Raw genomic sequence first — 19,559 nt, forward strand, 5'->3', positions numbered from 1 at the left:
CTGGGTACACATGATGGGGGTTCACTCCTCAGTTTAACAGTAATATCCTATGTCCTTAGGGTTCCCGAGGCCACTCATGCTTTCAGCAATTATTAATTGGTTAGAGACCTATGCTGGGAAGTGTGCTAATGCTGGGGACATGGTAGGAGCTCGAGTGTCCTGCTCTGGGTCTAGTGTCTCAGTGAGCTCTCACTGTTCCAGCACACAACACATTTGTCACCCAGAAGCCATGACTCAGAAGGCCAGGTGGGGTGCTAGCCAGGGAGTCAAGATGAGGTCTAAGCTCTGTAGGGTACAGAACAGTCAAGGGCCCAGGTACTCAAAGTGCCTCCTCTCTCTTCTCTCTCTCCCTGATCCCAGAAGACCAATTAATTCTACTCCAGATCCTCAGTACTGCCATTAGGCAAGCAGCTCTCCTACCTGCCAACTCAGTCATTGAGCTCTCTGTTCTTCTGAGCCAGGACTGTGGAGTCCTGGGAAGACTCCAGCAACCAGAGCAACACCCTCTAAGGGTGAGCTCAAGAGGGTTAAATGTTTTTCAGATATTAACTCACTCAATCTCATCAGTCTGTGAAGCAGTGGTTATGATACTCACTGACCATATGAGAAACTGAGGCACAAGAATGTTAAGTTCATTGTTTAAGGATAGACAGCACCAGCAGCAGAAGCCAAAACCTGGCCAACATTTAATTCAAGCCCACTGTGTCTCTCAGCCACTTTCCTGCAAAGAGCCTCCTGGACTCCCCCACCAAAGTCACCCAGGTTCTAACTCTCACCACCTGCTTCTCACTGCCCCCAGGAAGATGGTCAAATCTTGGACGGTCCCCCTCCTCTGTGCCTTGCTGGCTGCCACCTTGGTGGGAGCCACACTCAGCCCTCCTGCCATTCTCAGCCTCAGCCCCAAAGTCATCAAAGAAAGTAAGTCTCCTCTGTCAGCACCCCACCACCTAAGGCAAGGGGGCAGGAGGAAGCACCCTGTCACCAAGGAGTGTGCAAGGCATAGCTGGAACCCCAAGCCTCAGATGGACTGGGTGCATGGACTTAAAAGTTGGGGTTGTCCATGCTTCTATTGACTCACAACTCTAGGCTCCATGGCCTGCAGAAAAGCATGTGGCTGTCACATGTGATTATCCCACTGCCTGGCCTTCTGCTCTTCCTGGAGGCCCACCCCCAGAGCACCTGCTCTGAGTGAAATCCAACTCAAAGGGCCTCAGCTGGAAGTCTGAAGGCCTGGGCTCTGGACATAGCTTCCTCTCTAGCTCTGTGTCCTGAAGGTATTGTGCCCAACACCCTGACCAATGTTACAACAGAGGTGAGAAAACATTGGGGGTATGCCTCATCCTCAGGCCTTATGTGAAAATGGTCCATCCAGGCCATTGTCCCCAAGGGCCTGGTCATACAGCAGAGATGGTCAGAACACAGCCACCCACATCCTCTCCAGTTCCCAAGCCCCAGGGGACCTGACTGACTCCTCTTCAGCCGGGAGCCCCTGCCCAGCTGTGCCCCTGTCCTTTCTGCTGCACCTTGATCCTCGATTCTTCCTCAGAACTAGAACAGGAGCTGAAGGAGCATGACGCCATCCGCATTCTCAAGGAGCTGCCTCTGCTCAGTGCCATGAAGGAGGAGCCAGCTAAGGGCATGCTCAGCTCCCTGATTAGCTCCATCCTGAGTTACATAGTCTGGTAAGTGGAGCAGAACCAAGCTGGGAAGTGATCATGCTCAGGCTCCTACCCAGAATGCACTGTAATGCTAGCTCTGCCCTGACCCTAATTGCAGATCAGAGTCCCTTCCTCAGAATCTTTCAGACAAGCAAGAAATGGCCATAAGGAACCTAAGAGAGGTGACTCCCAGGAAGGTCAGCTGGGCTGGAAGAGTAAAAGGAGGCAATAAATGAGCCAATGAGGGAACCAGGCAGCACACCCAGTTGAGCACACATATTACTATGCACAAGGACCTGGGTTCTATACCCTGTTCACCACTGCAGGGGGGAAGCTTCATGAGCAATGGAGCAGGTCTTCCAGTGTCTGTTTCTCTCCTCCTCCCCTTTCAGTTCTCTCTGTCCTATCTAATAAAAAAAAAGAAAAGAAAGGAAAAAGAAGAAAAAGAAAGAAAAATGGCTGCCAAGAGCAGTGGATTCATAGTTCAGGCACCGAGGCCCAGCAATAACTGTAATGGCAAAAGAAAAAAGCCAATGACTTTGTGCTTATCCAGAGGCAAGGAGAGGCATTCCGATCAGAAATACCAGCCCGGCCAAAGGCCCAGAGCAAGAGAGTCAGAACAGCTGGTGCTTGGGACCAAGAGAGAAGTGAGATGCCATTAGAGTCAGGTCACAAAGGGGCTTATAGCCCACCTGGAGAGCTGAGGCTAATCTGCTAAGAGAGAAACAGCTGTGGAAGTGTTGTGCACAGGGTGGCAGAAGATGGACAGAGCCCTGCTGGGAAGAGTCAGTGGACAGCTTGGGTCCAGTTGCTGGCTAAAGATGAGGGCCTAATAAATAGAGAATTGGGAACAGGGTTGGACTGACTGTGAGGCATAAACCCCATCTCTCTGTGTCCCCACCCAGGCTGAAAGTCACCTCAGCTAACATCCTCCAGCTGCAAGTGCAGCCCTCCACAGATGGCCAGGAGTTAATGGTCAAGATCCCCCTGGACATGGTAGCCGGATTTAATACGTGAGTGTCCCCTTGGCCTGACACTGCTATCTCTCCTTCTCACGGGGAGACCTCTGAAAATGAGACTTACCATCAGAGGGGAGAGAAGACACATGGTTCTGAGATAAGAGTGCACCTGCCTTGTCCTGAGGATGACAGGAGAAAAGGAAGAAACAGGCAGCTGGGACAGAGTCCACAGGCCATTTGAGTCAAGGAGAGAACTTAGAGACCAAATAAGATGGAGGTGGTGAGGAGGGTAGGAAGGGTCAGCAGAGGAAAGACATGAAGTGATTTAATATTTAAAGGATCCAGGGTGGGGAAAATAGCATAATGAGTATGAAAAGAGGCTTTCACATCTAAGGCTCCAAAGTCCCAGGTTCAGTCCCTGACACTGCCATAAGCCTGAGCTGAGCAGTGCTCTGGTCTAGTAAATAAATAAATAATAAAGGCTCCTTGCATGACTGTTGTACATGGGGGCAAGACTAGAGGAAAGGAGGTCTTTGCGGGTAACTATGATGAATTAGGAAGAAGCAATAAAAGTTGGGTCAGGCTGTGGGTGCAGAAAGGTGCTGAGAAGTGTCCAGATTCTGGATATGTCTTAGAGGTAGCCAGAAACAACAAAGCCTTCTAGTGAATTCCTAACAGGGGAGAAGCAGAGAAAGATTGAGGAGCCGAGGCTGACAGAAAGCAGTGACCAAAAACTTACAGAAAGATTATGAGAAGAGTGTTTGGGGAGAGGTTGTGGAATTTGGTTTTGCGTGTATGACGTCTGAGAAGATTGTTAAACATCTGAGTAAAGAGTTAGGTATACTTTGGGGAGCTATTGGCATACACAGAGAATTTAAATCAAGAGGGGAATTCAGAAGCCATATAGGACACACACTGAGGGAAATGTTGGAAGACATGAGAATCCAGTAAGGAGATAAGATAAGAGGAGCAGATATGGACACAGACAGTAGATGTGGTCTAGCCTGGGCCTGGGAGACACCCACAGCATCGGACACTTCCTCTCACAGGCCCCTGGTCAAGAGCATCGTGGAGATGCACATGGAGTCAGAGGTGCAAGCTGTCATCCGAGTAGCGGCCAGCAGAAGTGGACAGGCCCACCTGGTCCTTGCCGACTGCACCAACAGCCAAGGTAGCCTGCGCATCAGCCTGTTGCACAAGTAAGCATGCCCAGTTCCTCCTGGGAACCCACCATGCCTGCAGGAAGCCAGCTAGTGGCTTGTCCCAAGTCACACCCTGAGGCTCAGAGAAGGAATGGGACTGACAACTTCTAGATCCCACTCTGGTGCCAAAGAGAGTTCAGGAACCACAGGCAAAAGCAGTAATGGACTGATTTCAGCCTCACACTAGGCAGTGGAGCAGAATTCCATCCCAGGCAGGTTTGGGTGGGGCCAAAGGGAAAGGCACACTTTGCAGTCAAGCAAATGCATTCCCTTTCTTTACTGTCAAGATAATACTGGCCAAAGCACCTCCCTGACCTCACCTTTGAGGACACAGTGCCAGGTAACAGCCATAAGGTGCTTCCCTCCACTTCTCCTACACAGGAGAATGGGAAGAAATTCTAACTGGCATCTTCCTGATGTCCAACACAAATTTCTTTTTATTATTATTATTTTCATTTTTATTTATAAAAAGGAAACACTGACAAAAACCATATCATAAGAAGGGTACAACCACACAATTCCCATCACCAGAAATCCTTATCCCATCCCATCCCCTGATAGCTTCCTATTATATATATATATATATTTATGTTTATGTTTATATTTATATTTATATTTATTTATTCCCTTTTGTTGTCCTTGTTTTATTGATGTAGTTAATATTGTTGTTATTGATGTCATCATTGTTGGATAGGACAGAGAGAAGTGGAGAAAGGAGGGGAAGACAAAGAGGGGAGAGAAAGATAGACACCTGCAGACCTGCTTCACCACTTGTGAAGCGACTCCCCTGCAGGTGGGGAGCTGGGCCTCAAACTGGGATCCTCATGCTGGTCCTTGCGCTTTAGCTTTCCTATTCCTTATCCCTCTGGTAGTATGGACCCAGGATCATTATGGGGTGCAAAAGGTGGAAGGTCTGGATTCTGTAATTGCTTCCCCAGTGAACATGGGCGTTGGCAGGTTGATCCATACTCCCAGCCTGTCACTCTCTTTCCCTAGTGGGAAAGGACTCTGGGGAAGTGGGTCTCCAAGACACATTGGTGGGGTTGTCTGTCCAGGAAAGTCTGGTTGGCATCATGGTAGCATCTGGAACCTGGTGGCTGAAAGAATAGTTAACATATAAAGCCAAACAAATTGTTGACTAATCATGAACCTAAAGACTATAATATTGCAGATGAAGATTTGGGGGTCTCTGTTTTGGAGACAGCTAGTAGGCCTATTTTAATTATACTCCAAAGGGCCCATGACTATACTAGTTTTTTTTTTCCTGAGCCTGAAATTTGGTATGTAGGTGGACCCAAGTTATTCTCTGGGGAGATGATGTCATGGCTGGAAACAGGAATAGATTGTGGCCCAACACAAATTTTTATGGACACCTCTCAGCCTCTGCTCCCTGAGAGCTCTCAGCCACTGTCTCCATGTAGCTCAGTATCAATACACAGCCCTGAGTCTAACAAACCATATGATCTTGACTGTGTTCCTTTCTCCCTGGGTTTAGTTTCTCCTGTGAAATGGGGTGGGGATGACCATCATGGCACTTCCTGACCTCTCTTCTTATCCTTGGAAGGATCTCCTTCTTGGTCAACACATTAGCTGACAAGGTCATGGACCTCCTAATACCAGCCCTGCCCAAACTGGTAAAAAGCCAGGTGAGTGGAATCAAGGCTCTCCATCTTGCAAAGACTGCTTCCCTATCTGGACTGGGATAGAAGGGGGAGCCAGATCAGTGGCCTGTGTCTCCTTGAGTGAGAAGCCTTTGGGTTCTGTAACTCTTTCCCCAATAGATCTTTGGCAAAATGGAGCTAACAAAAGTCAATCAGGATGACTTTGATAGTCTGATCAATCGTTACAGCTGATTCTGGAGGTTAGGCAGTTGTGCACATACATGGTTGAGCATACATGTTAGCATGCACAAAGACCCAGGTTCAAGCTCCTGGTCCCCATCTGTGAGGAGGGGCACTTCAAAAACATTGAAGCAGTTCTTCAGTTGAACTTAGGCATTGGCAGGTTGATCCATACTCCCAGCCTGTCTCTCTCTTTCCCTAGTGGGGAAGGACTCTGGGGAAGAGGGGCTTCAGGACACATTGATGGGGTCGTCTGCCCAGGGAAGTCCAGTTGGCATCATGGTAGCATCTGGAACCTGGTGACTGAAAGAATAGTTAACATATAAAGCCAAACAAATTGTTGACTAATCATGAACCTAAAGGCTGTAATATTGCAGATGAAGATTTGGGGTTCTCCATTTTGGAGCTAGCTAGTAGGCCTATTTTAGTAGGGCCCATAACTATACTAGTTTTTTCCTAAGCCTGACCTCTGATATACAGGTGGACCCAAGTTATTGTCTGGGAAGATTATTTCATGTAATTTTATGAATGTCTGGATTTAGATTCCCACTCAAAAATTCCAGAAAATTAACATTTGACCTTCACAGAAATGAGCTGGCTTTTCAACACCTGGTTGTGTTCCTCTGGGATATGTCACACATCAAGTTCCGTTAGATGTGTTTTGTTGCATCAATGAACATGAGTACCAGCACATGAACATGAGTCAAATACATGTATTTGTTGCTGGTGGCTCCAGTCACTAACCCCTGAAGAACCCATGAAGTTAAGGTGACCCTAAGCAGTGACAACTGGGATTTGTTTTCCCAGTCTCCAACAGAGAAAGACAGAGAGAGAGAGAGAGAGAGGATAATCTATCCACTGAGGCTTCCCCGGGGCTTTGTACCTACATGATTCTTTTTCCTTTTCAATCTCAGTGAGAAAGAGAAGTAGAGAGACAAGAGACAAAGATAAAAAGAGAGAGACACCACAGCACTACTCTACCACTTGTGAAGCTCCCCCTAAGCATGCTGTGCCCATGTTGTTCTTGGGGGGGGGGGGCTGGAAACCAGGTGCTTGAATATGTTAAAGTATGCACTCTATCATTTGAGCTATTTCTCAGTCTCCATAGAATCATATTTTAACTAGTACCCCACTTTGAGCCACAAGGGCAAATGAGTCATATGTTTAATTTCTTCCTCAAGCAGAAAAGGTGAGGCCACGATCTTACTATTGGCATTTGGGCCATATAATTGGAGGGGGGACTGTCTTGTGTATTATAGGGTATTTAGTAGCTTCTTGACCGCTAGCCACTAGACTCCAATCACACACACACACACACACACACACACACACACACACACACACCTCCAAGTTGTGAAAACTAAAATGTCTAGATAATTTTCCAAATATCTGCTAGGAACCAGAATCACACCTTAATAGAACCTCACAAAGGGCTCAGAAAGATTGTTCACAGATCTGATTGGGTCTGTTTTGTTGGGCTTTCTTCTAGAGGCTTTGTAGTCACACATTGAATGAATAAGTTGAATAAGTTGAAAGAAGGAATGCATTTTCTTTCCGTTTTGTGGAAAATTTGAGTTCTTGTGGGCAAGCCCAGACATCTGACAGTGAGGCCAGTGGGCAGGCCAACCATGGCCCAGACTCAGGCAGAGGGCCCACCATAGCAGGGCAATAAAAACAGCACAAACACCCAGGCAACACTGGGACTGTGCTGATCTGGAGGCAGCAGTGGTTCTAGTGATTATTGCGGTGTGAACACCTTAGCTAAAAAGTCCTCAGTCCCACAGCAGAAAGCCTCTCTGTCTGCGGGCTCAGCAGCAGAACTCAGGACTGGTAGGTGGGGTTTTAATCACTGCAGGGCTGTGTCCTGTCTTTGCTGACAACAGTTCTCCATTTCTGCTCCTTCAGCTGTGTCCTGTGATCAAGGAAGCCTTTAAGGACATGAGCAATGAGTTCCTTGACCTGGCACAGGGTAGGTGTACTGCTCTCTCCCATGCTGTTCTTGTACTGCCTGGTTCTGCCCAAAGCAGGCCTCCCCAGCCAGACCGGAGTTGCCCCATGGGCCAGCAGTCAGTGGGACAGACATAAGCTGATCCTAACTAACAAGAGCAGATGAATTAATCTCACTGACCTCATGAGAACCTAAGTGTGGGGAATTCTGTGGAACAGCGTATGGTGTTCAAATTAAAATTCCAGTCCTGGAACTGATTTGCTCCATAGTTTTGTGAAAGCCAACTCCACTTCCTTTGCCTCAGTCTTCTCACAGTGTTGTTATCAGGGATAAAGTTGACACATAGTAGGTGCTTTGCCTGGCACAAAGAGATTAAAAATGTCTTTTTGGATGGATTGAGGATAAATGGATGGTATAGTCTTGACTATGGCCTATTAGTACCAGTCCTTACCACTACCCCACCAGAAAGACAGTGTGGGATGTTAAAGAGGAAACAAAGGGAGAGACAGGTCTACCCAAACTCCTTAGATTAGGACCTTGAGAGCTTGTTTGGAGGTTCTAGCCGAGGAGCGCAGCTACACATATACCCTTGACCAAAGACCGGTCTATCTCTATTCTGGGAAGGCCATCCTCTTCGACCAAGTGCACAGCTTCAGGAGGGACACATATGGAGCAATGAGGGAGGAAGGGGACACCCGCCTAGCCAGCCAGATCAGCCGAATCAACCCTGGCGATTAACGGGGTGACAGATGTCACAGCCAGATCGCCCACACATCCTAGAAAAGGATCTTGAACTCTCAAATCACACAGCATGGAGATTGGTGGAAAGAAGAAAATTCTACCATACATATTTCAGGACCTAAAGAGGCATGTTCAAAAGAGTGGCCAGAGATAAGTAGAATGAAAAAGTGAATCTACTGGCCCAGGAGGCATAGAGCAACTATTGTAGACCTAGCCCTTGGGATCAATCCTGTACAGCCTCTGAAGCAGGTATAACATGTATGCTCTCATTTTAAGTTGAAGAAACTGAGGTTCAGGAGTAGAAAGAGAGTAGCCAATCATACTGGGGCTTGAACCCAACTGTCTGGTTCATTTGCTTGTGTGCGTGTGTGTGTGTGTGTGTGTGTCTGTGTATGCATGTGTGTGTGTGCATGTGTGTGTCTGTGTGTGTGCATGTGTGTGTGTCTGTGTGTGTCTGTGTGTGTGTGTGTGTGTGTCTGTGTGTGTGTGTCTGTGTGTGTGTGTGTCTGTATGCACATGCGCCCATGCATGCAAGCAGGAGGTCTCTTCTCTCCTGGCAACAACCTGTCAGTGACCATTACCCACCTGGCTCTGTACCCCTGTCACTATTCCTCTCCTCCCTGGTCAGATGCGAGTCATTGCCCCCAGGAGACCAAAAGAAGAGTGAGCTAGTGGGCAGAACCAGACCCCATCAGAAGGGGGAACACAACAGGTTTGGTGGGGGGACATGGGGAGTTAGTCAGTTTGCTTTTACTCCAGATATAGAATTTTTCTCTAAGAACTATTGGATTCAAATCCTCTCAGAGAATGACCTTGAATAAGTCATCTCATTTTTTTCTTTACTGGGGGATTAATGGTTTATAGACACCAGTAAAGTACAGTAGTTTGTACCTGTGTAACATTTCTCAGTTTTCCACATAACAATGTAAACCCCCCATACACACACACACACACACACACACCAGCCTTGGTCCTCCTCTGCCATCATGTTCCAGGACTTGAACACTCCCCTCCACCCCAGAGTCCTTTACTTCAGTTCAATACACTTCTTTTTTTTAATCAAAGCAGTTCAGCTCTGGCTTATGGTGGCGCTGGGTATTGAACCTGTAACTTCACAACCTCAGACATAAAAATTTTTGCATAACCATTATGCTGTCTCCCCTACCCAACATTTCACTTTCCTAAGTCTCAGTCTCCCTACTTATAAAATGGGGGTACACAATGAGGCCCCACATGCCCAGGTGATTCTGAGGACTACAGGAGCCCGTGTGTGAATGTAAAAGTCTAACACAGCACACCTGGTACTTCTTGCTGCCCCAGTGGCTGCCCTTTCTCATCACTGTCACCACCCTGGCCTCACCCTGGCAATAGTGCAGCTTCAGGCAAAACCAACCCCCCCATACTATGCACCCAAGAATGCCCTACCCCCTCACAAAATCTTCTCTCTTTGCCCCTGGACAGCACCCATCTTCCTCAACTCTGATCGCCTGGAGTTCCACCTTCTGTATCCTGTCATCAAGAAAACTGGCATCCAGCTCAACTTGGGGGTGAGTGTGCCCACACCAAGGCAAAGAAGAGACTCCCTGCCTCCTTTGATCCCTGCCTCCTGGGGGCAGGCACCTCAGTCAGTCTAGGGGAGAAAGCACAAGGCATGGTAAAGACACACAGACCGATTTAGAAAAACAGTCTGGACATGTCCCGTGCAAACCTTTGTCACTGAGAGAACAGCAGGTAGGACCCAAGAGCTAGCTGCAAGGACACAGACCCCAGAGTCTGTCCTGTGGCTCTTGGCCTTTCTCTCAAATAAGCCCCATCATTGAGAGTCATACAGACCTGCATTTCTCTGCCAGCTCCACAACTCCCTGGCTATATGACTGTGGGCAGGTTTCTTCACCTCTCTAGCCTCATTTTCCTCTTAGATAAATGAAAGGAGACCTGGCAGGCCCAGACAGGCAGGGAGAGTGTGGTGACTGCTCTCTGTAAAATGTGGAGCTGCACACTCACATGGGAACTGGATGAGTGAGGGGCCAGGGCACCCCAACACCGTGGTTCCCAGGCCAGTGTTCACGGGCTCCTCAGAAAGCTGAAGGATTATACATGTTTACCCACCCTATTGCAGTTCTCATTTTCCCTTTATCCAAAGGGTTTGGAGGTTATCTGAAAAGTTGAAAAGTACACACCAAATAATGCATCCAAGATTACAAAAGAAAATCAGAGATTATCTGAGACACACAGGCTAGATAGATGTTGCGGGATCACTGAGACAACACGCTGCCTGCAGAGTGGTGCTCAATGCCGGGACACACTTTCCAGCAGCAAATGCAGAAGGGAAACACCCAGCAGCCTTCCAAACTGGCATTGGGTATTTCAGAGTCACAGTTTCCAACCTGGTCTCCCCACTATGACTCCTTAGGTCAAGTTGCTGGATGTCCAGGGAAAGGTGACCAAGCAGTTCAATGAGTCTGCAGCTCCGCTGACAGTGCCCAGCCTGAACAGTGCCCCCTTCAGCCTCACTGTGCGGCAAGATGTGCTGGATGCTGCTGTGGCTGCCGTGCTCCCTCCAGAAGAGCTCATGGTTCTGCTGGACTATGTGGTAAGCCCAGCAGGGGACAAGGTTGGAACCAATCCTCAAGCTCACCAGGGAGCACAGGGAGCTAGGAGCATCTAGGTCCTGTAGTATGAATCCCCTCTCAGGCTCCATGTACGTCCATCCACTGATGGAAAGCTCACTCCTTTGACATATTACTATAAAGAAAATGAAGTCCCCATGACAGCATGCCCCACTTCTACTTTTGCCCCTCAATTCTGACAAAACTACTTCCTCTTCCAAATATTAGCCATGTTGAGCTAAAAGGTACTTTATTTTTCTTCAGAGCCAGGACCTTATATATGTGTGATTTCATTGCTCATGTCACTTTTTCATTCAGTTAATGAGAGAGAGAGAGAGATCAGAGCTTGCCCCAATGTTATGGCACCTCCCATGTATACTATCCAGTAAGCTATTTCTCTGACCCTAAAAAGCATCTTAGATGCTGAGTGGTCCAAGAGAGGCCATTGTGCAGCTGCTGTCTCCACCACAAGGCCCTTGACAGACATGACTAATCAGTCGGGACCTAGATGCCAACAAAGCCCTGAATTCTTATCAGCACAGTCACAGCAGGCAGCAACAGCCTCTGTCAACAAGAACATGTCACCTTCTGGGTAAAGCTGAGGCTGGCCTGGAACAGAAAGAATGCTTGATAGAGTGTTAAAAGGATTCAGAACTTCTAACAGATAATCAAGCTGTTAAAGGCAGGAATTTGAGGTAAAGAGCTGAGACCTCTGCATTCATGTGGTGGTAAGAGCTGGCTCACTGACTTTTGTCCTCTGGCTGCAGGGTAGCCCACAGAGCCACAACCACCACCAACACACAGGAAAAGTACAAGCCAGCAGGGACCTAACACCCTATAGCAGATGTCACAGGACTGCTTTCCACCAATGACAGACATAAGACAGGCACCATCATGCCAGCCCCAACCTCTCCAGGGTTCTGGGGATCCAAGCAGAGGGGCTGCTGGGGTGTGTGTCTTCCCCTCCCCTAAGCTACTCTGGCGTCCCCTCATCCTCAGCTTCCGGAGCTGGCCCGCAAGATGAAATCTAGCCTCAAGGCCATCAGTGAGAAGGTTGGTCCACTTGCCATCTGCAGCCTGATGGGCATTCGCTGTGGCCTATCCAATGGCCTCTGGGAATCAGATAAGTGTAGAACACTGCCCTTCCTTCCCACACTGGTGACTTTTATAACCAGGTCCCTGTCCTCGTGCAGATTTCAGTCCACAGGACAGTGTGGCCTGAACTGAATAATTACACAGCTAACATTTCAGTCACAAATGTGGTGACAACAGATTCTAGGGTCTGTGAAGGCAGGTTGAGGGCACCTGCTGTGGTCTAGGAGACTAGGAGGAAAGGGTGCTGCCGACAGAGGGAGGAGAGAGCTGGCAGTCTGAGGTGTGGAAAGCAGCAGGAGCTTAGAGGAGCAGGGAGTTTGCCTAAGCTGATGGAAACCAGGCCAGGTAGAGTCACTCAGGGCTTTTGTATCATGGGACAGTGCATGGGAGGTCACAAGCAAGCCCACTGTCCTTCCAGGCTGCCGCTCAGCTGGAACATACACAGATCGTGAAGCTCCTAACTCTGGATACCCCAGAGTTTTCTTTGGAAGATGGTGTTGCCAAGGTGGCTCAGTCCATCGTGCTGGAGGTGTTTGCCAACAATGAAGTCCACCGCCCCTTCTTCACCCTGGGCATCGTGAGTTCAGATGCCTCTGACATCATCACCGCTCTGGGGCACCCTCTTGCTTTGCTAAACTTTTCCACCACTCTCATCACCCAGTAGGGATGGAGGGTGAGGGGACTCTAAACCAAAAGTTAAGAGTTTGTGGTCTTATTAGTCAGTCAGGCCCTTTATGCCTCTTTGTCAGATAGCCCCTGCCAAAACAATGCCCCAGAGAAGGGGCTAGCCTCAAAGTTCTGACAGCAGCACGCTGCAGCTGAGGGGCAGGTCTCTGCCCTGTCAAGGGGATCTGAGTGGGCCACCAACCCCAGGCCACTGTGGGGGACACTGAGAAGGAAAGCTGAAGCTGGGGGTTGTACTGCGGATCTGTATTTAGCAAAGGAACCTGAAGCACTCCTGGCTGGTTGCAGAAGCTCATCCTGGTACACTGATGGCAGGCCTCTGGTGCAGGTACATCAGCTGACCACACACACTTCTGGCTGTGGTGTGCACAGGGCCCTGCCTCTCTAGACTGCAGGGTATTCTGGCCCTCTGCTTGGACTGGACATCCCAGACCAGTCTCGCTCCCGGTGACATGGCCCCTCCATGGCCAATGGCATGTACGACTGAAAGGGCCACTAAGCCCAGACCTGAAGGACAAATATGATTGGCCTGGAGCTGGAGGCTAGCGCTTTATCCCCACACTCACCCCTGCCCACAGGTCCAGTTGATGTGTCCCTCTGACACCTAGACTTGAATCTTGCCTTAGCTTCTGATCTCTCCAGTGATGGCAATAATAATAATAATAGTTAAGACTTACCAGGTGCAAGGGCCTGGCAGTGGCACACCCAACTGAGAGCACTTAACACAAAGACCAGATTCAAGCCCCACTTCCCACCTGCAGAACACTTCACAAGTGGTGATGCAGATCTACAGGGGTCTTTCTCCCTCCCAACCACCCCCTCACCTCTGAATTTCTCTCAAACTTATTGAATAAAATGGGAAAAGAAACTGTTGCCAGGAGCAGTAGATCCATAGTGCCAGCACCGATCCCCAGCAATAACCCTGGTGGTAATAAATAATAATAGATAAATATTTATCAGGAGCTAACTGCCTGTCTTGTCCCTAGAAATCCTCTTCTCTGCAACGAGTCATTTCATAGGCTCTGATGAGCAAAAGAAGTTACAAATGAAATCCTAAAGCACTGACTGACACACAGTGTTGGCCCATGCATACTGGATGCTATCATTCTCCTTATCATCTTCACCACTATCCCTTCCCTCCCCAACGCAACTCCATGTGGTCATCTGCTCAGTGGGAAGTGTGTAGGTGCCATTCTGTTTAACAGATGAGGGAGGTGGGGCCCAGACAGGGCAAGTCCTTTCCCAAGGTCACAGAGCCAATAGCTGAGATTCAGACTGTGCCAGCTTGATCCCAGAGCCTTCTCACACAGCCCACAACAGCCACTAAAAGACACAGGGCCTGGACTTCTCTTGTCACAGGAAGCCAGCTCTGAGCCTCAGTTTTATACCGAAGGTGACCGACTTATGCTCAACTTCAATGACATCAAGTAAGTGTGTAAATCATTATCATAAAAAAAGTTTCTTTTTTTTAAATATTCTATTTGCTTGTATAGAGACAGAGAGAACCTTAGAGGTTGCACAACATACAGTTGATTAATTTATTAATTAATTAATGATGAATGAAACTTCAAGGGCTCATTCTCATGGGCATCTTTTGTTACAGATCTGATCGGATTCACCTGATGAATTCCGGCATTGGCCTGTTCAACGTAAGTAGTAACAGGTGGTCTGAGAAGGCACAGGGAGAGCCCTGGTGGTCCTTTTTTTTAAAAAAAAAAATTTTTATCTTTATTTATTGATTGGATAGAGACAGTCAGAAATCAAGAGGGAAAGGAGGGATAGAGAGGATAAGAGACAGAGAGACACCTGCAGCACTGCTTCACCACTTGCGAAGCCCTCCTCCTGCAGGTGGGGACTGGGTGCTCGAACCCAGGTCCTTGCGCATTGTAACATGTGCACTCAGGTGCGGGTGGTCCATTTTAAAAGGAGACGTAGCCAAGGATTTACTTTGAACTAGGTCCCCAGGGACACCCACGCACTCATGGTGGGTTTCTGTGTTATCAGCCACAAAAGTCCAACCTCCTGGTTTAGGCTTTTTCTGAGTGACTACTGTGTACCTGACATAGCTAGAATAGGCATGCACTCAGAGACCACATAAACACATATCTTCCTTCTGCAGAGCTCTAACCCCACAACAGAAGACAGGTGTCCTCTCTTTGCACCCTCATTTCTTCACAGAATCGCCTCCATGACTTTGACATCCCTTTCCCTCTAGTTCTCCATTTCCTGTCTGAGTCACTCTAAATTAGAAATTTCAGATTGACTGAATTATGTCTTCCAGATTTGTGTTGGAAGTTGATCATTTCTGTTGTTGTTTTGTTTTGTTTTTTGTCTTTGCTTTATCTTTTCAATTTTTTATTTCTTCTTTCTCCTCCTCCTCTTTTTCTCCCTCTCATTTATCTCCTCTTCTCATCCCCTTCACCTCCTCCTTCTCCTTGTCCTCCTTCTTCTTATTCTTCTTCTTGAAGTGCCACTCAGCACTATCTGTGATGCCTGGAATTGAATCTGGGACCCCATGCAAGTCTTGTGCACTATCTCCCCAGCCCTGATCAATATTTATAATCAGAGAAGTTTGCACATGAAAATCGTGACTTCTGCCACCCTTGAGAATTCTGCTGACCCCCAGGAATCCCTGAGAGGGCAGGAGGCACCCCTTTAATGCACACCAGCTGCCTTCTGCTGGGCCCCGTGACCAGCCAGCAGTACCACCCCACCCAGCCTAGTTCCTGGAGCCTGGGCTCTACCTGCAGGGGCTGAAGTGCCAGCATCTCCATCCCCGGGGCTGGTGGGGAGGACGTTAGCTTCTCCTCCAGGGTGATGGTGCCCTTCCTCTCACAGCCAGAGCTGATGGAGGACATCGTCACTGAGATCCTCGCCTCTGTGTTGCTGCCAAATGAGAATGGTGCGTCCAGTATCCCATGCCCTGGTTCTGGGGGGTGGGTTGGTGGGCTGTGTATCTCCATCCTGTATGTTCCCTGAGGGCTGCCTGGAGTCATTCCCTGCCAGTCAAGCCAAGTGTCCAGGTGGGAATGGGCTCTCCAACTGCCCAGCCAGATCCTGCTCTGGGTCTAGGGCACAAAGATGGGTAGATAGGCTAGGCAGCGCCAGCCTCACAGGGCTGTGGTAAATGGACACAGCCCACTAGAGTACATGCAGTGTGGCTCAGACAGAGCTGGGGTGAGTCCTGAGCCCCTTCCTGCTGGCCACCTGGCCCAGGCCAACCTGCCTTGCCATCCTGAACATGCTGTGCCTGTTAGGTGAGGAAATGACTCCCTGAGGTGTGAAGAAGGGGAGAAATCACATGTATTATTTCAGGAGGGGAGAAAGTGCTGCCAGGCACAGTTAGGCTATCTCTGTTGTTTGTGTTTGGTATTAAGAAAATAGAATCACTCTACTTAAACCTGCTATGGAGACAGAGAACACTGGTCAATTTTGACAAACTCATCTTTACTTTTATTATTATTATTTACTTTGAAATCTCAACATGTGAACACTAGTGCTATGGCTGATGGGAGTCCTTGATGGTTTTTGTTTTTTAGGGTTTTTTGCCTTTAGGGTTATCATTGGGGCTTGGTACCGGCATGACAAATCCACTGCTTCTGGTGTTTTTTTTTTTTTTCTATTTTATTGGATAGGACAGAGAGAAAGTGAGAGGGGAAGGGATGATAGAGATAGACACCTGCAGACCTGCTTCACTGCTTGTGAAGTGTCCCCCCTGCAGATGGGGTTTAGGGGCTTGAGTCCAGGTCCTTGTGCATGGTAATGTATGCACTCAACCAAGTGCACTACCACCCAACCTCTTCCTCAGTGATTTTTGAGGAGGAATGTGATAGGAAGCAAGGTGTGGCTTTTGGATCCACCAAGTCAGTATTAGAGGCCAGGGTGGGTGGGTGGCCTGGGAACAGGCGAACAGTGACAGTGGACATTCCAAGGGGGTGTGTCAGGTCCTGAGTTCCCCTCTGGGAACTGTGAGGAGCCTAGCCATGGCCACCCAGTCCTATTCCAGCCCTGCAGGCATATATATAATCACATATATTATTTTAGGAAAATTAAGAACTGGAATCCCGTTGTCAATGGTGAAAGCCTTGGGGTATGAAACGGCGTCCTGGTCTCTGACCAAGGTGAGTCTGTGTAGGCAGCCTGCCCCAGGGAAGATCTATTTCTTTTTTTTTTTTTTTTTTATTTTATTTTTGAGAGAGATACAGACAGAGAGAGACACAGAGAGAAATACCAGAGCACTGCTCAGCTCTGGTTTATGGTGGTATGGGGGATTGAACCTGGGACTTTGGAGCCTCAGGCATGAGAGTCTGTTTGCATAACCATTATGCTATTTCCCCCACCCGGAAGATCTATTTCTAAAATTCCTCTATTCACTTCTTTTGGACTAGTAGCATATTGTTTTTCTTTTCTTTATTTTTTATATGTGTGTGAGTTTTATAGCATAATGTACTTTAAAATATAATAGAAAATAAATATACGTCTAGAGAGTTTTTCCTAAAAATGAAAGGCAGGCTCCAGGTCTGTAAATACTAAATGTTCAGTGAAAAATTCTTTCACATTTGCTATGAGTTTGAAAAATTTCATAATAAAATATTGGGGTAACCAAGTAGATTAAGTTCTTAGACTTCAGAAAAGTCAGCATTGCTTGGGACTTAATGGACATGGCCAGGAATCTGCATTTTATCAAATTTCTTGGGAAGTTTTGACAATCAGCTGGCCTGGGAGATAACAGTCTACCCCACCCTCTCAGCTAAATCCATCACCTGGGTATGTCCTAGACTGCCAAACAGTGTCACTGCTCACATAGATCCTCCTCCTCTGCCCCCTCCAAGAATCTTGTGCCAATAAGTTAAGGGTCATGACCCCCAGTATCTGTGTTCACCTTGTGGAGAGTCAGCCAGCATAAGCTACAACAAGTGTGATTAGAAAAAAAAATGTAAAAACTAGTTTTCTTTTCTCCTTTCATTCCAGGATGCCCTTGTGATCTACCCAGACTCCTAGAACCCTAGAAAACCCTCTTCTTTCCCAGGAAGACTTTGCTGGGCCAGCAGGGCAATCTGGGCCCCAGAAGAAGTATAGGAGCCAGCCCTATAAATTGTCCCTCCCTGCAATAAAAAAATAAATTAAAAAATCTGCCTTTGGCTTATTCCAGCTGGAGTGTATTTGTCTCACTCAGGAGTCATCTGGCCCTGGCAGGGGTGAGGATGGGCAGACAGGTCACAGCCAGATCACATCCTGGTCATCTGAGCCAGCCTGAGCCACATTGACCACACATGGACAAGACTCAGGTCTTGCCAGCCTTCTGATCCAGAATGAGAAGTAGTTGTCTCTTCCTAGAATCATCTGGTTTTATCCTGGCCTCCAGACATCAATGTGAGGACAGCCTCTGAGGGGGGGGGGGGGGGGGGAGTAGAAGGCTGGGGAACAGTTTTTCTGTCCTGGCGGTTCCAGGGCTTTACACACTGTGTGACCTTGGAGGCAGCCTTTGAAATCTGGCCTCCTCTCACCTGCATTCTGGTTGTAGACCCTGGAGTGTGTCCTCCCCTTGGGTTTTCTCTCCCCCTCTTTGAACAAAGAAGAGAATCCCAGTCACATCTCTGGGGGGCTGTGGTGAGGGCAAATTGAAAGAGAGGAAGGCGTTCCTGGCAGATGGGAACTGCTCCAACAGTGTCATCTGGGGGTAATGTCACCCTCACTTCTGCAATTTGGCCTCCAGGATGTGGCCCTTATCTCCTAGGCCTTTTCCTTGACCATTGTCTCCCTGTCCTCCCTGATGTCACTGTGTTCAAGACAGACAATAGGGCCCCTGTTCTCCAGATGCGATACACAGCCAATACACAGAGCCCTTCATTCACAGGAGGGGCCTTGCAGGAAGGGATGGGCATGCATTTTGGGGGAAGGCGCTGTCCTACTTCAAAGCATAAACAGAGCTAAAAGCCCTCAGCCTGAAAAGGTGTCTGGGAATGAGCTTCTCCTTCTGCAAGGCCAGGCTAGGCTAAGAGGAACATGAAGGAGTTCAGAACTAGGTGTTGCTTGACGTCTTCACACAGGGTCAGTGGACAGGGCAGTTTCTGGGTATCAGACACTGAGCTGCAGCCCCTATGGGTCCCAGGCTCCTGGCCCACTTGTGACCTGCTCGGCACATGGTATAGTTCATTGTGCTTCTTGATCTTTTCAATCTGGATTCGAACCCCCTTATAGGTAGATGAGGAAGTCTGTCTCTACTTTATCTGGGTTAGTTGTCCTCTGTTCCCTAAGATTGTGGGGACTTCGAAGGAGCCTGGAGAGAGGACCAGGAACTCTGGTGTCCCATCCCATCTGGTTTCAACATGGGGAGCTCTGCCCCAAACTGGGGCTCTAAAGCAGCTGTGGTCATGGCTCCCAGGTTCCATCATCATCATGTGTGTACTTGTGTGTGTCTGTGTGTCACCAGGACTTCGCACATGATTGATTTCACTGCTCCCAGACAACTTTTTTGGGGGGAGGTGGGGGTTTTGGGGAGCACAGCACCAGAGCATCCCCTCACATATGGTGCCAGAACTCAGGGTTGAGGTATGTGCAGAGCAAGGCATATACCCCACCTAGGCCAACCGTCTCTCCAGTTGCTGGTTCCCGGGTTCTGGATGCCCCAGAGGTTGGTAATCAATAACCCTACTTCCTCCTCTCCCTTGGAGCAGGTGAAAACAGTATGCTGACTCCTAAACCACCGGCAGGTCCAGAACAAGTTGATGGATATCTTTTCCTGCTACGTTTTCCTTCTCCTGTTCCTCTACTTCTATCTCCTGGGTCAACTCCCAAGTCAGCTTACCTCCACTCAAACCT

At 48.3% G+C, this 19,559-nt stretch overlaps 1 protein-coding gene across 1 annotated transcript; it reads left to right on the forward strand.

Moving 5' to 3' along the window:
* The first annotated feature begins 803 nt into the window (after positions 1-803).
* BPIFB1 (BPI fold containing family B member 1) lies at positions 804-17,869 on the forward strand. Its single transcript, XM_007522707.2, has 15 exons — positions 804-918; positions 1,547-1,682; positions 2,564-2,671; positions 3,667-3,816; positions 5,384-5,465; positions 7,566-7,629; positions 9,811-9,896; positions 10,763-10,942; positions 11,958-12,011; positions 12,472-12,630; positions 14,097-14,164; positions 14,341-14,386; positions 15,576-15,639; positions 16,782-16,858; positions 17,709-17,869. Exons 1-15 carry the CDS (start codon positions 804-806, stop codon positions 17,736-17,738), a joined length of 1,419 nt encoding a protein of 472 aa, XP_007522769.1. The 3' UTR covers positions 17,739-17,869.
* The last annotated feature ends 1,690 nt before the right edge of the window (positions 17,870-19,559 follow it).

This window comes from Erinaceus europaeus, chromosome 1 (genome assembly GCF_950295315.1).
Source record: "Erinaceus europaeus chromosome 1, mEriEur2.1, whole genome shotgun sequence".
Classification (NCBI taxonomy): domain Eukaryota; kingdom Metazoa; phylum Chordata; class Mammalia; order Eulipotyphla; family Erinaceidae; genus Erinaceus; species Erinaceus europaeus.

Bases quoted from the DNA above. Each gene is read 5' to 3' on its own strand.
- BPIFB1 (XM_007522707.2), top strand. From the start codon at position 804: ATGGTCAAATCTTGGACGGTCCCCCTCCTCTGTGCCTTGCTGGCTGCC. The intron at 2,672-3,666 runs GTGAGTGTCCCC...TTCCTCTCACAG, and splicing joins ATGGTAGCCGGATTTAATAC to GCCCCTGGTCAAGAGCATCG. The intron at 9,897-10,762 runs GTGAGTGTGCCC...ATGACTCCTTAG, and splicing joins GCATCCAGCTCAACTTGGGG to GTCAAGTTGCTGGATGTCCA.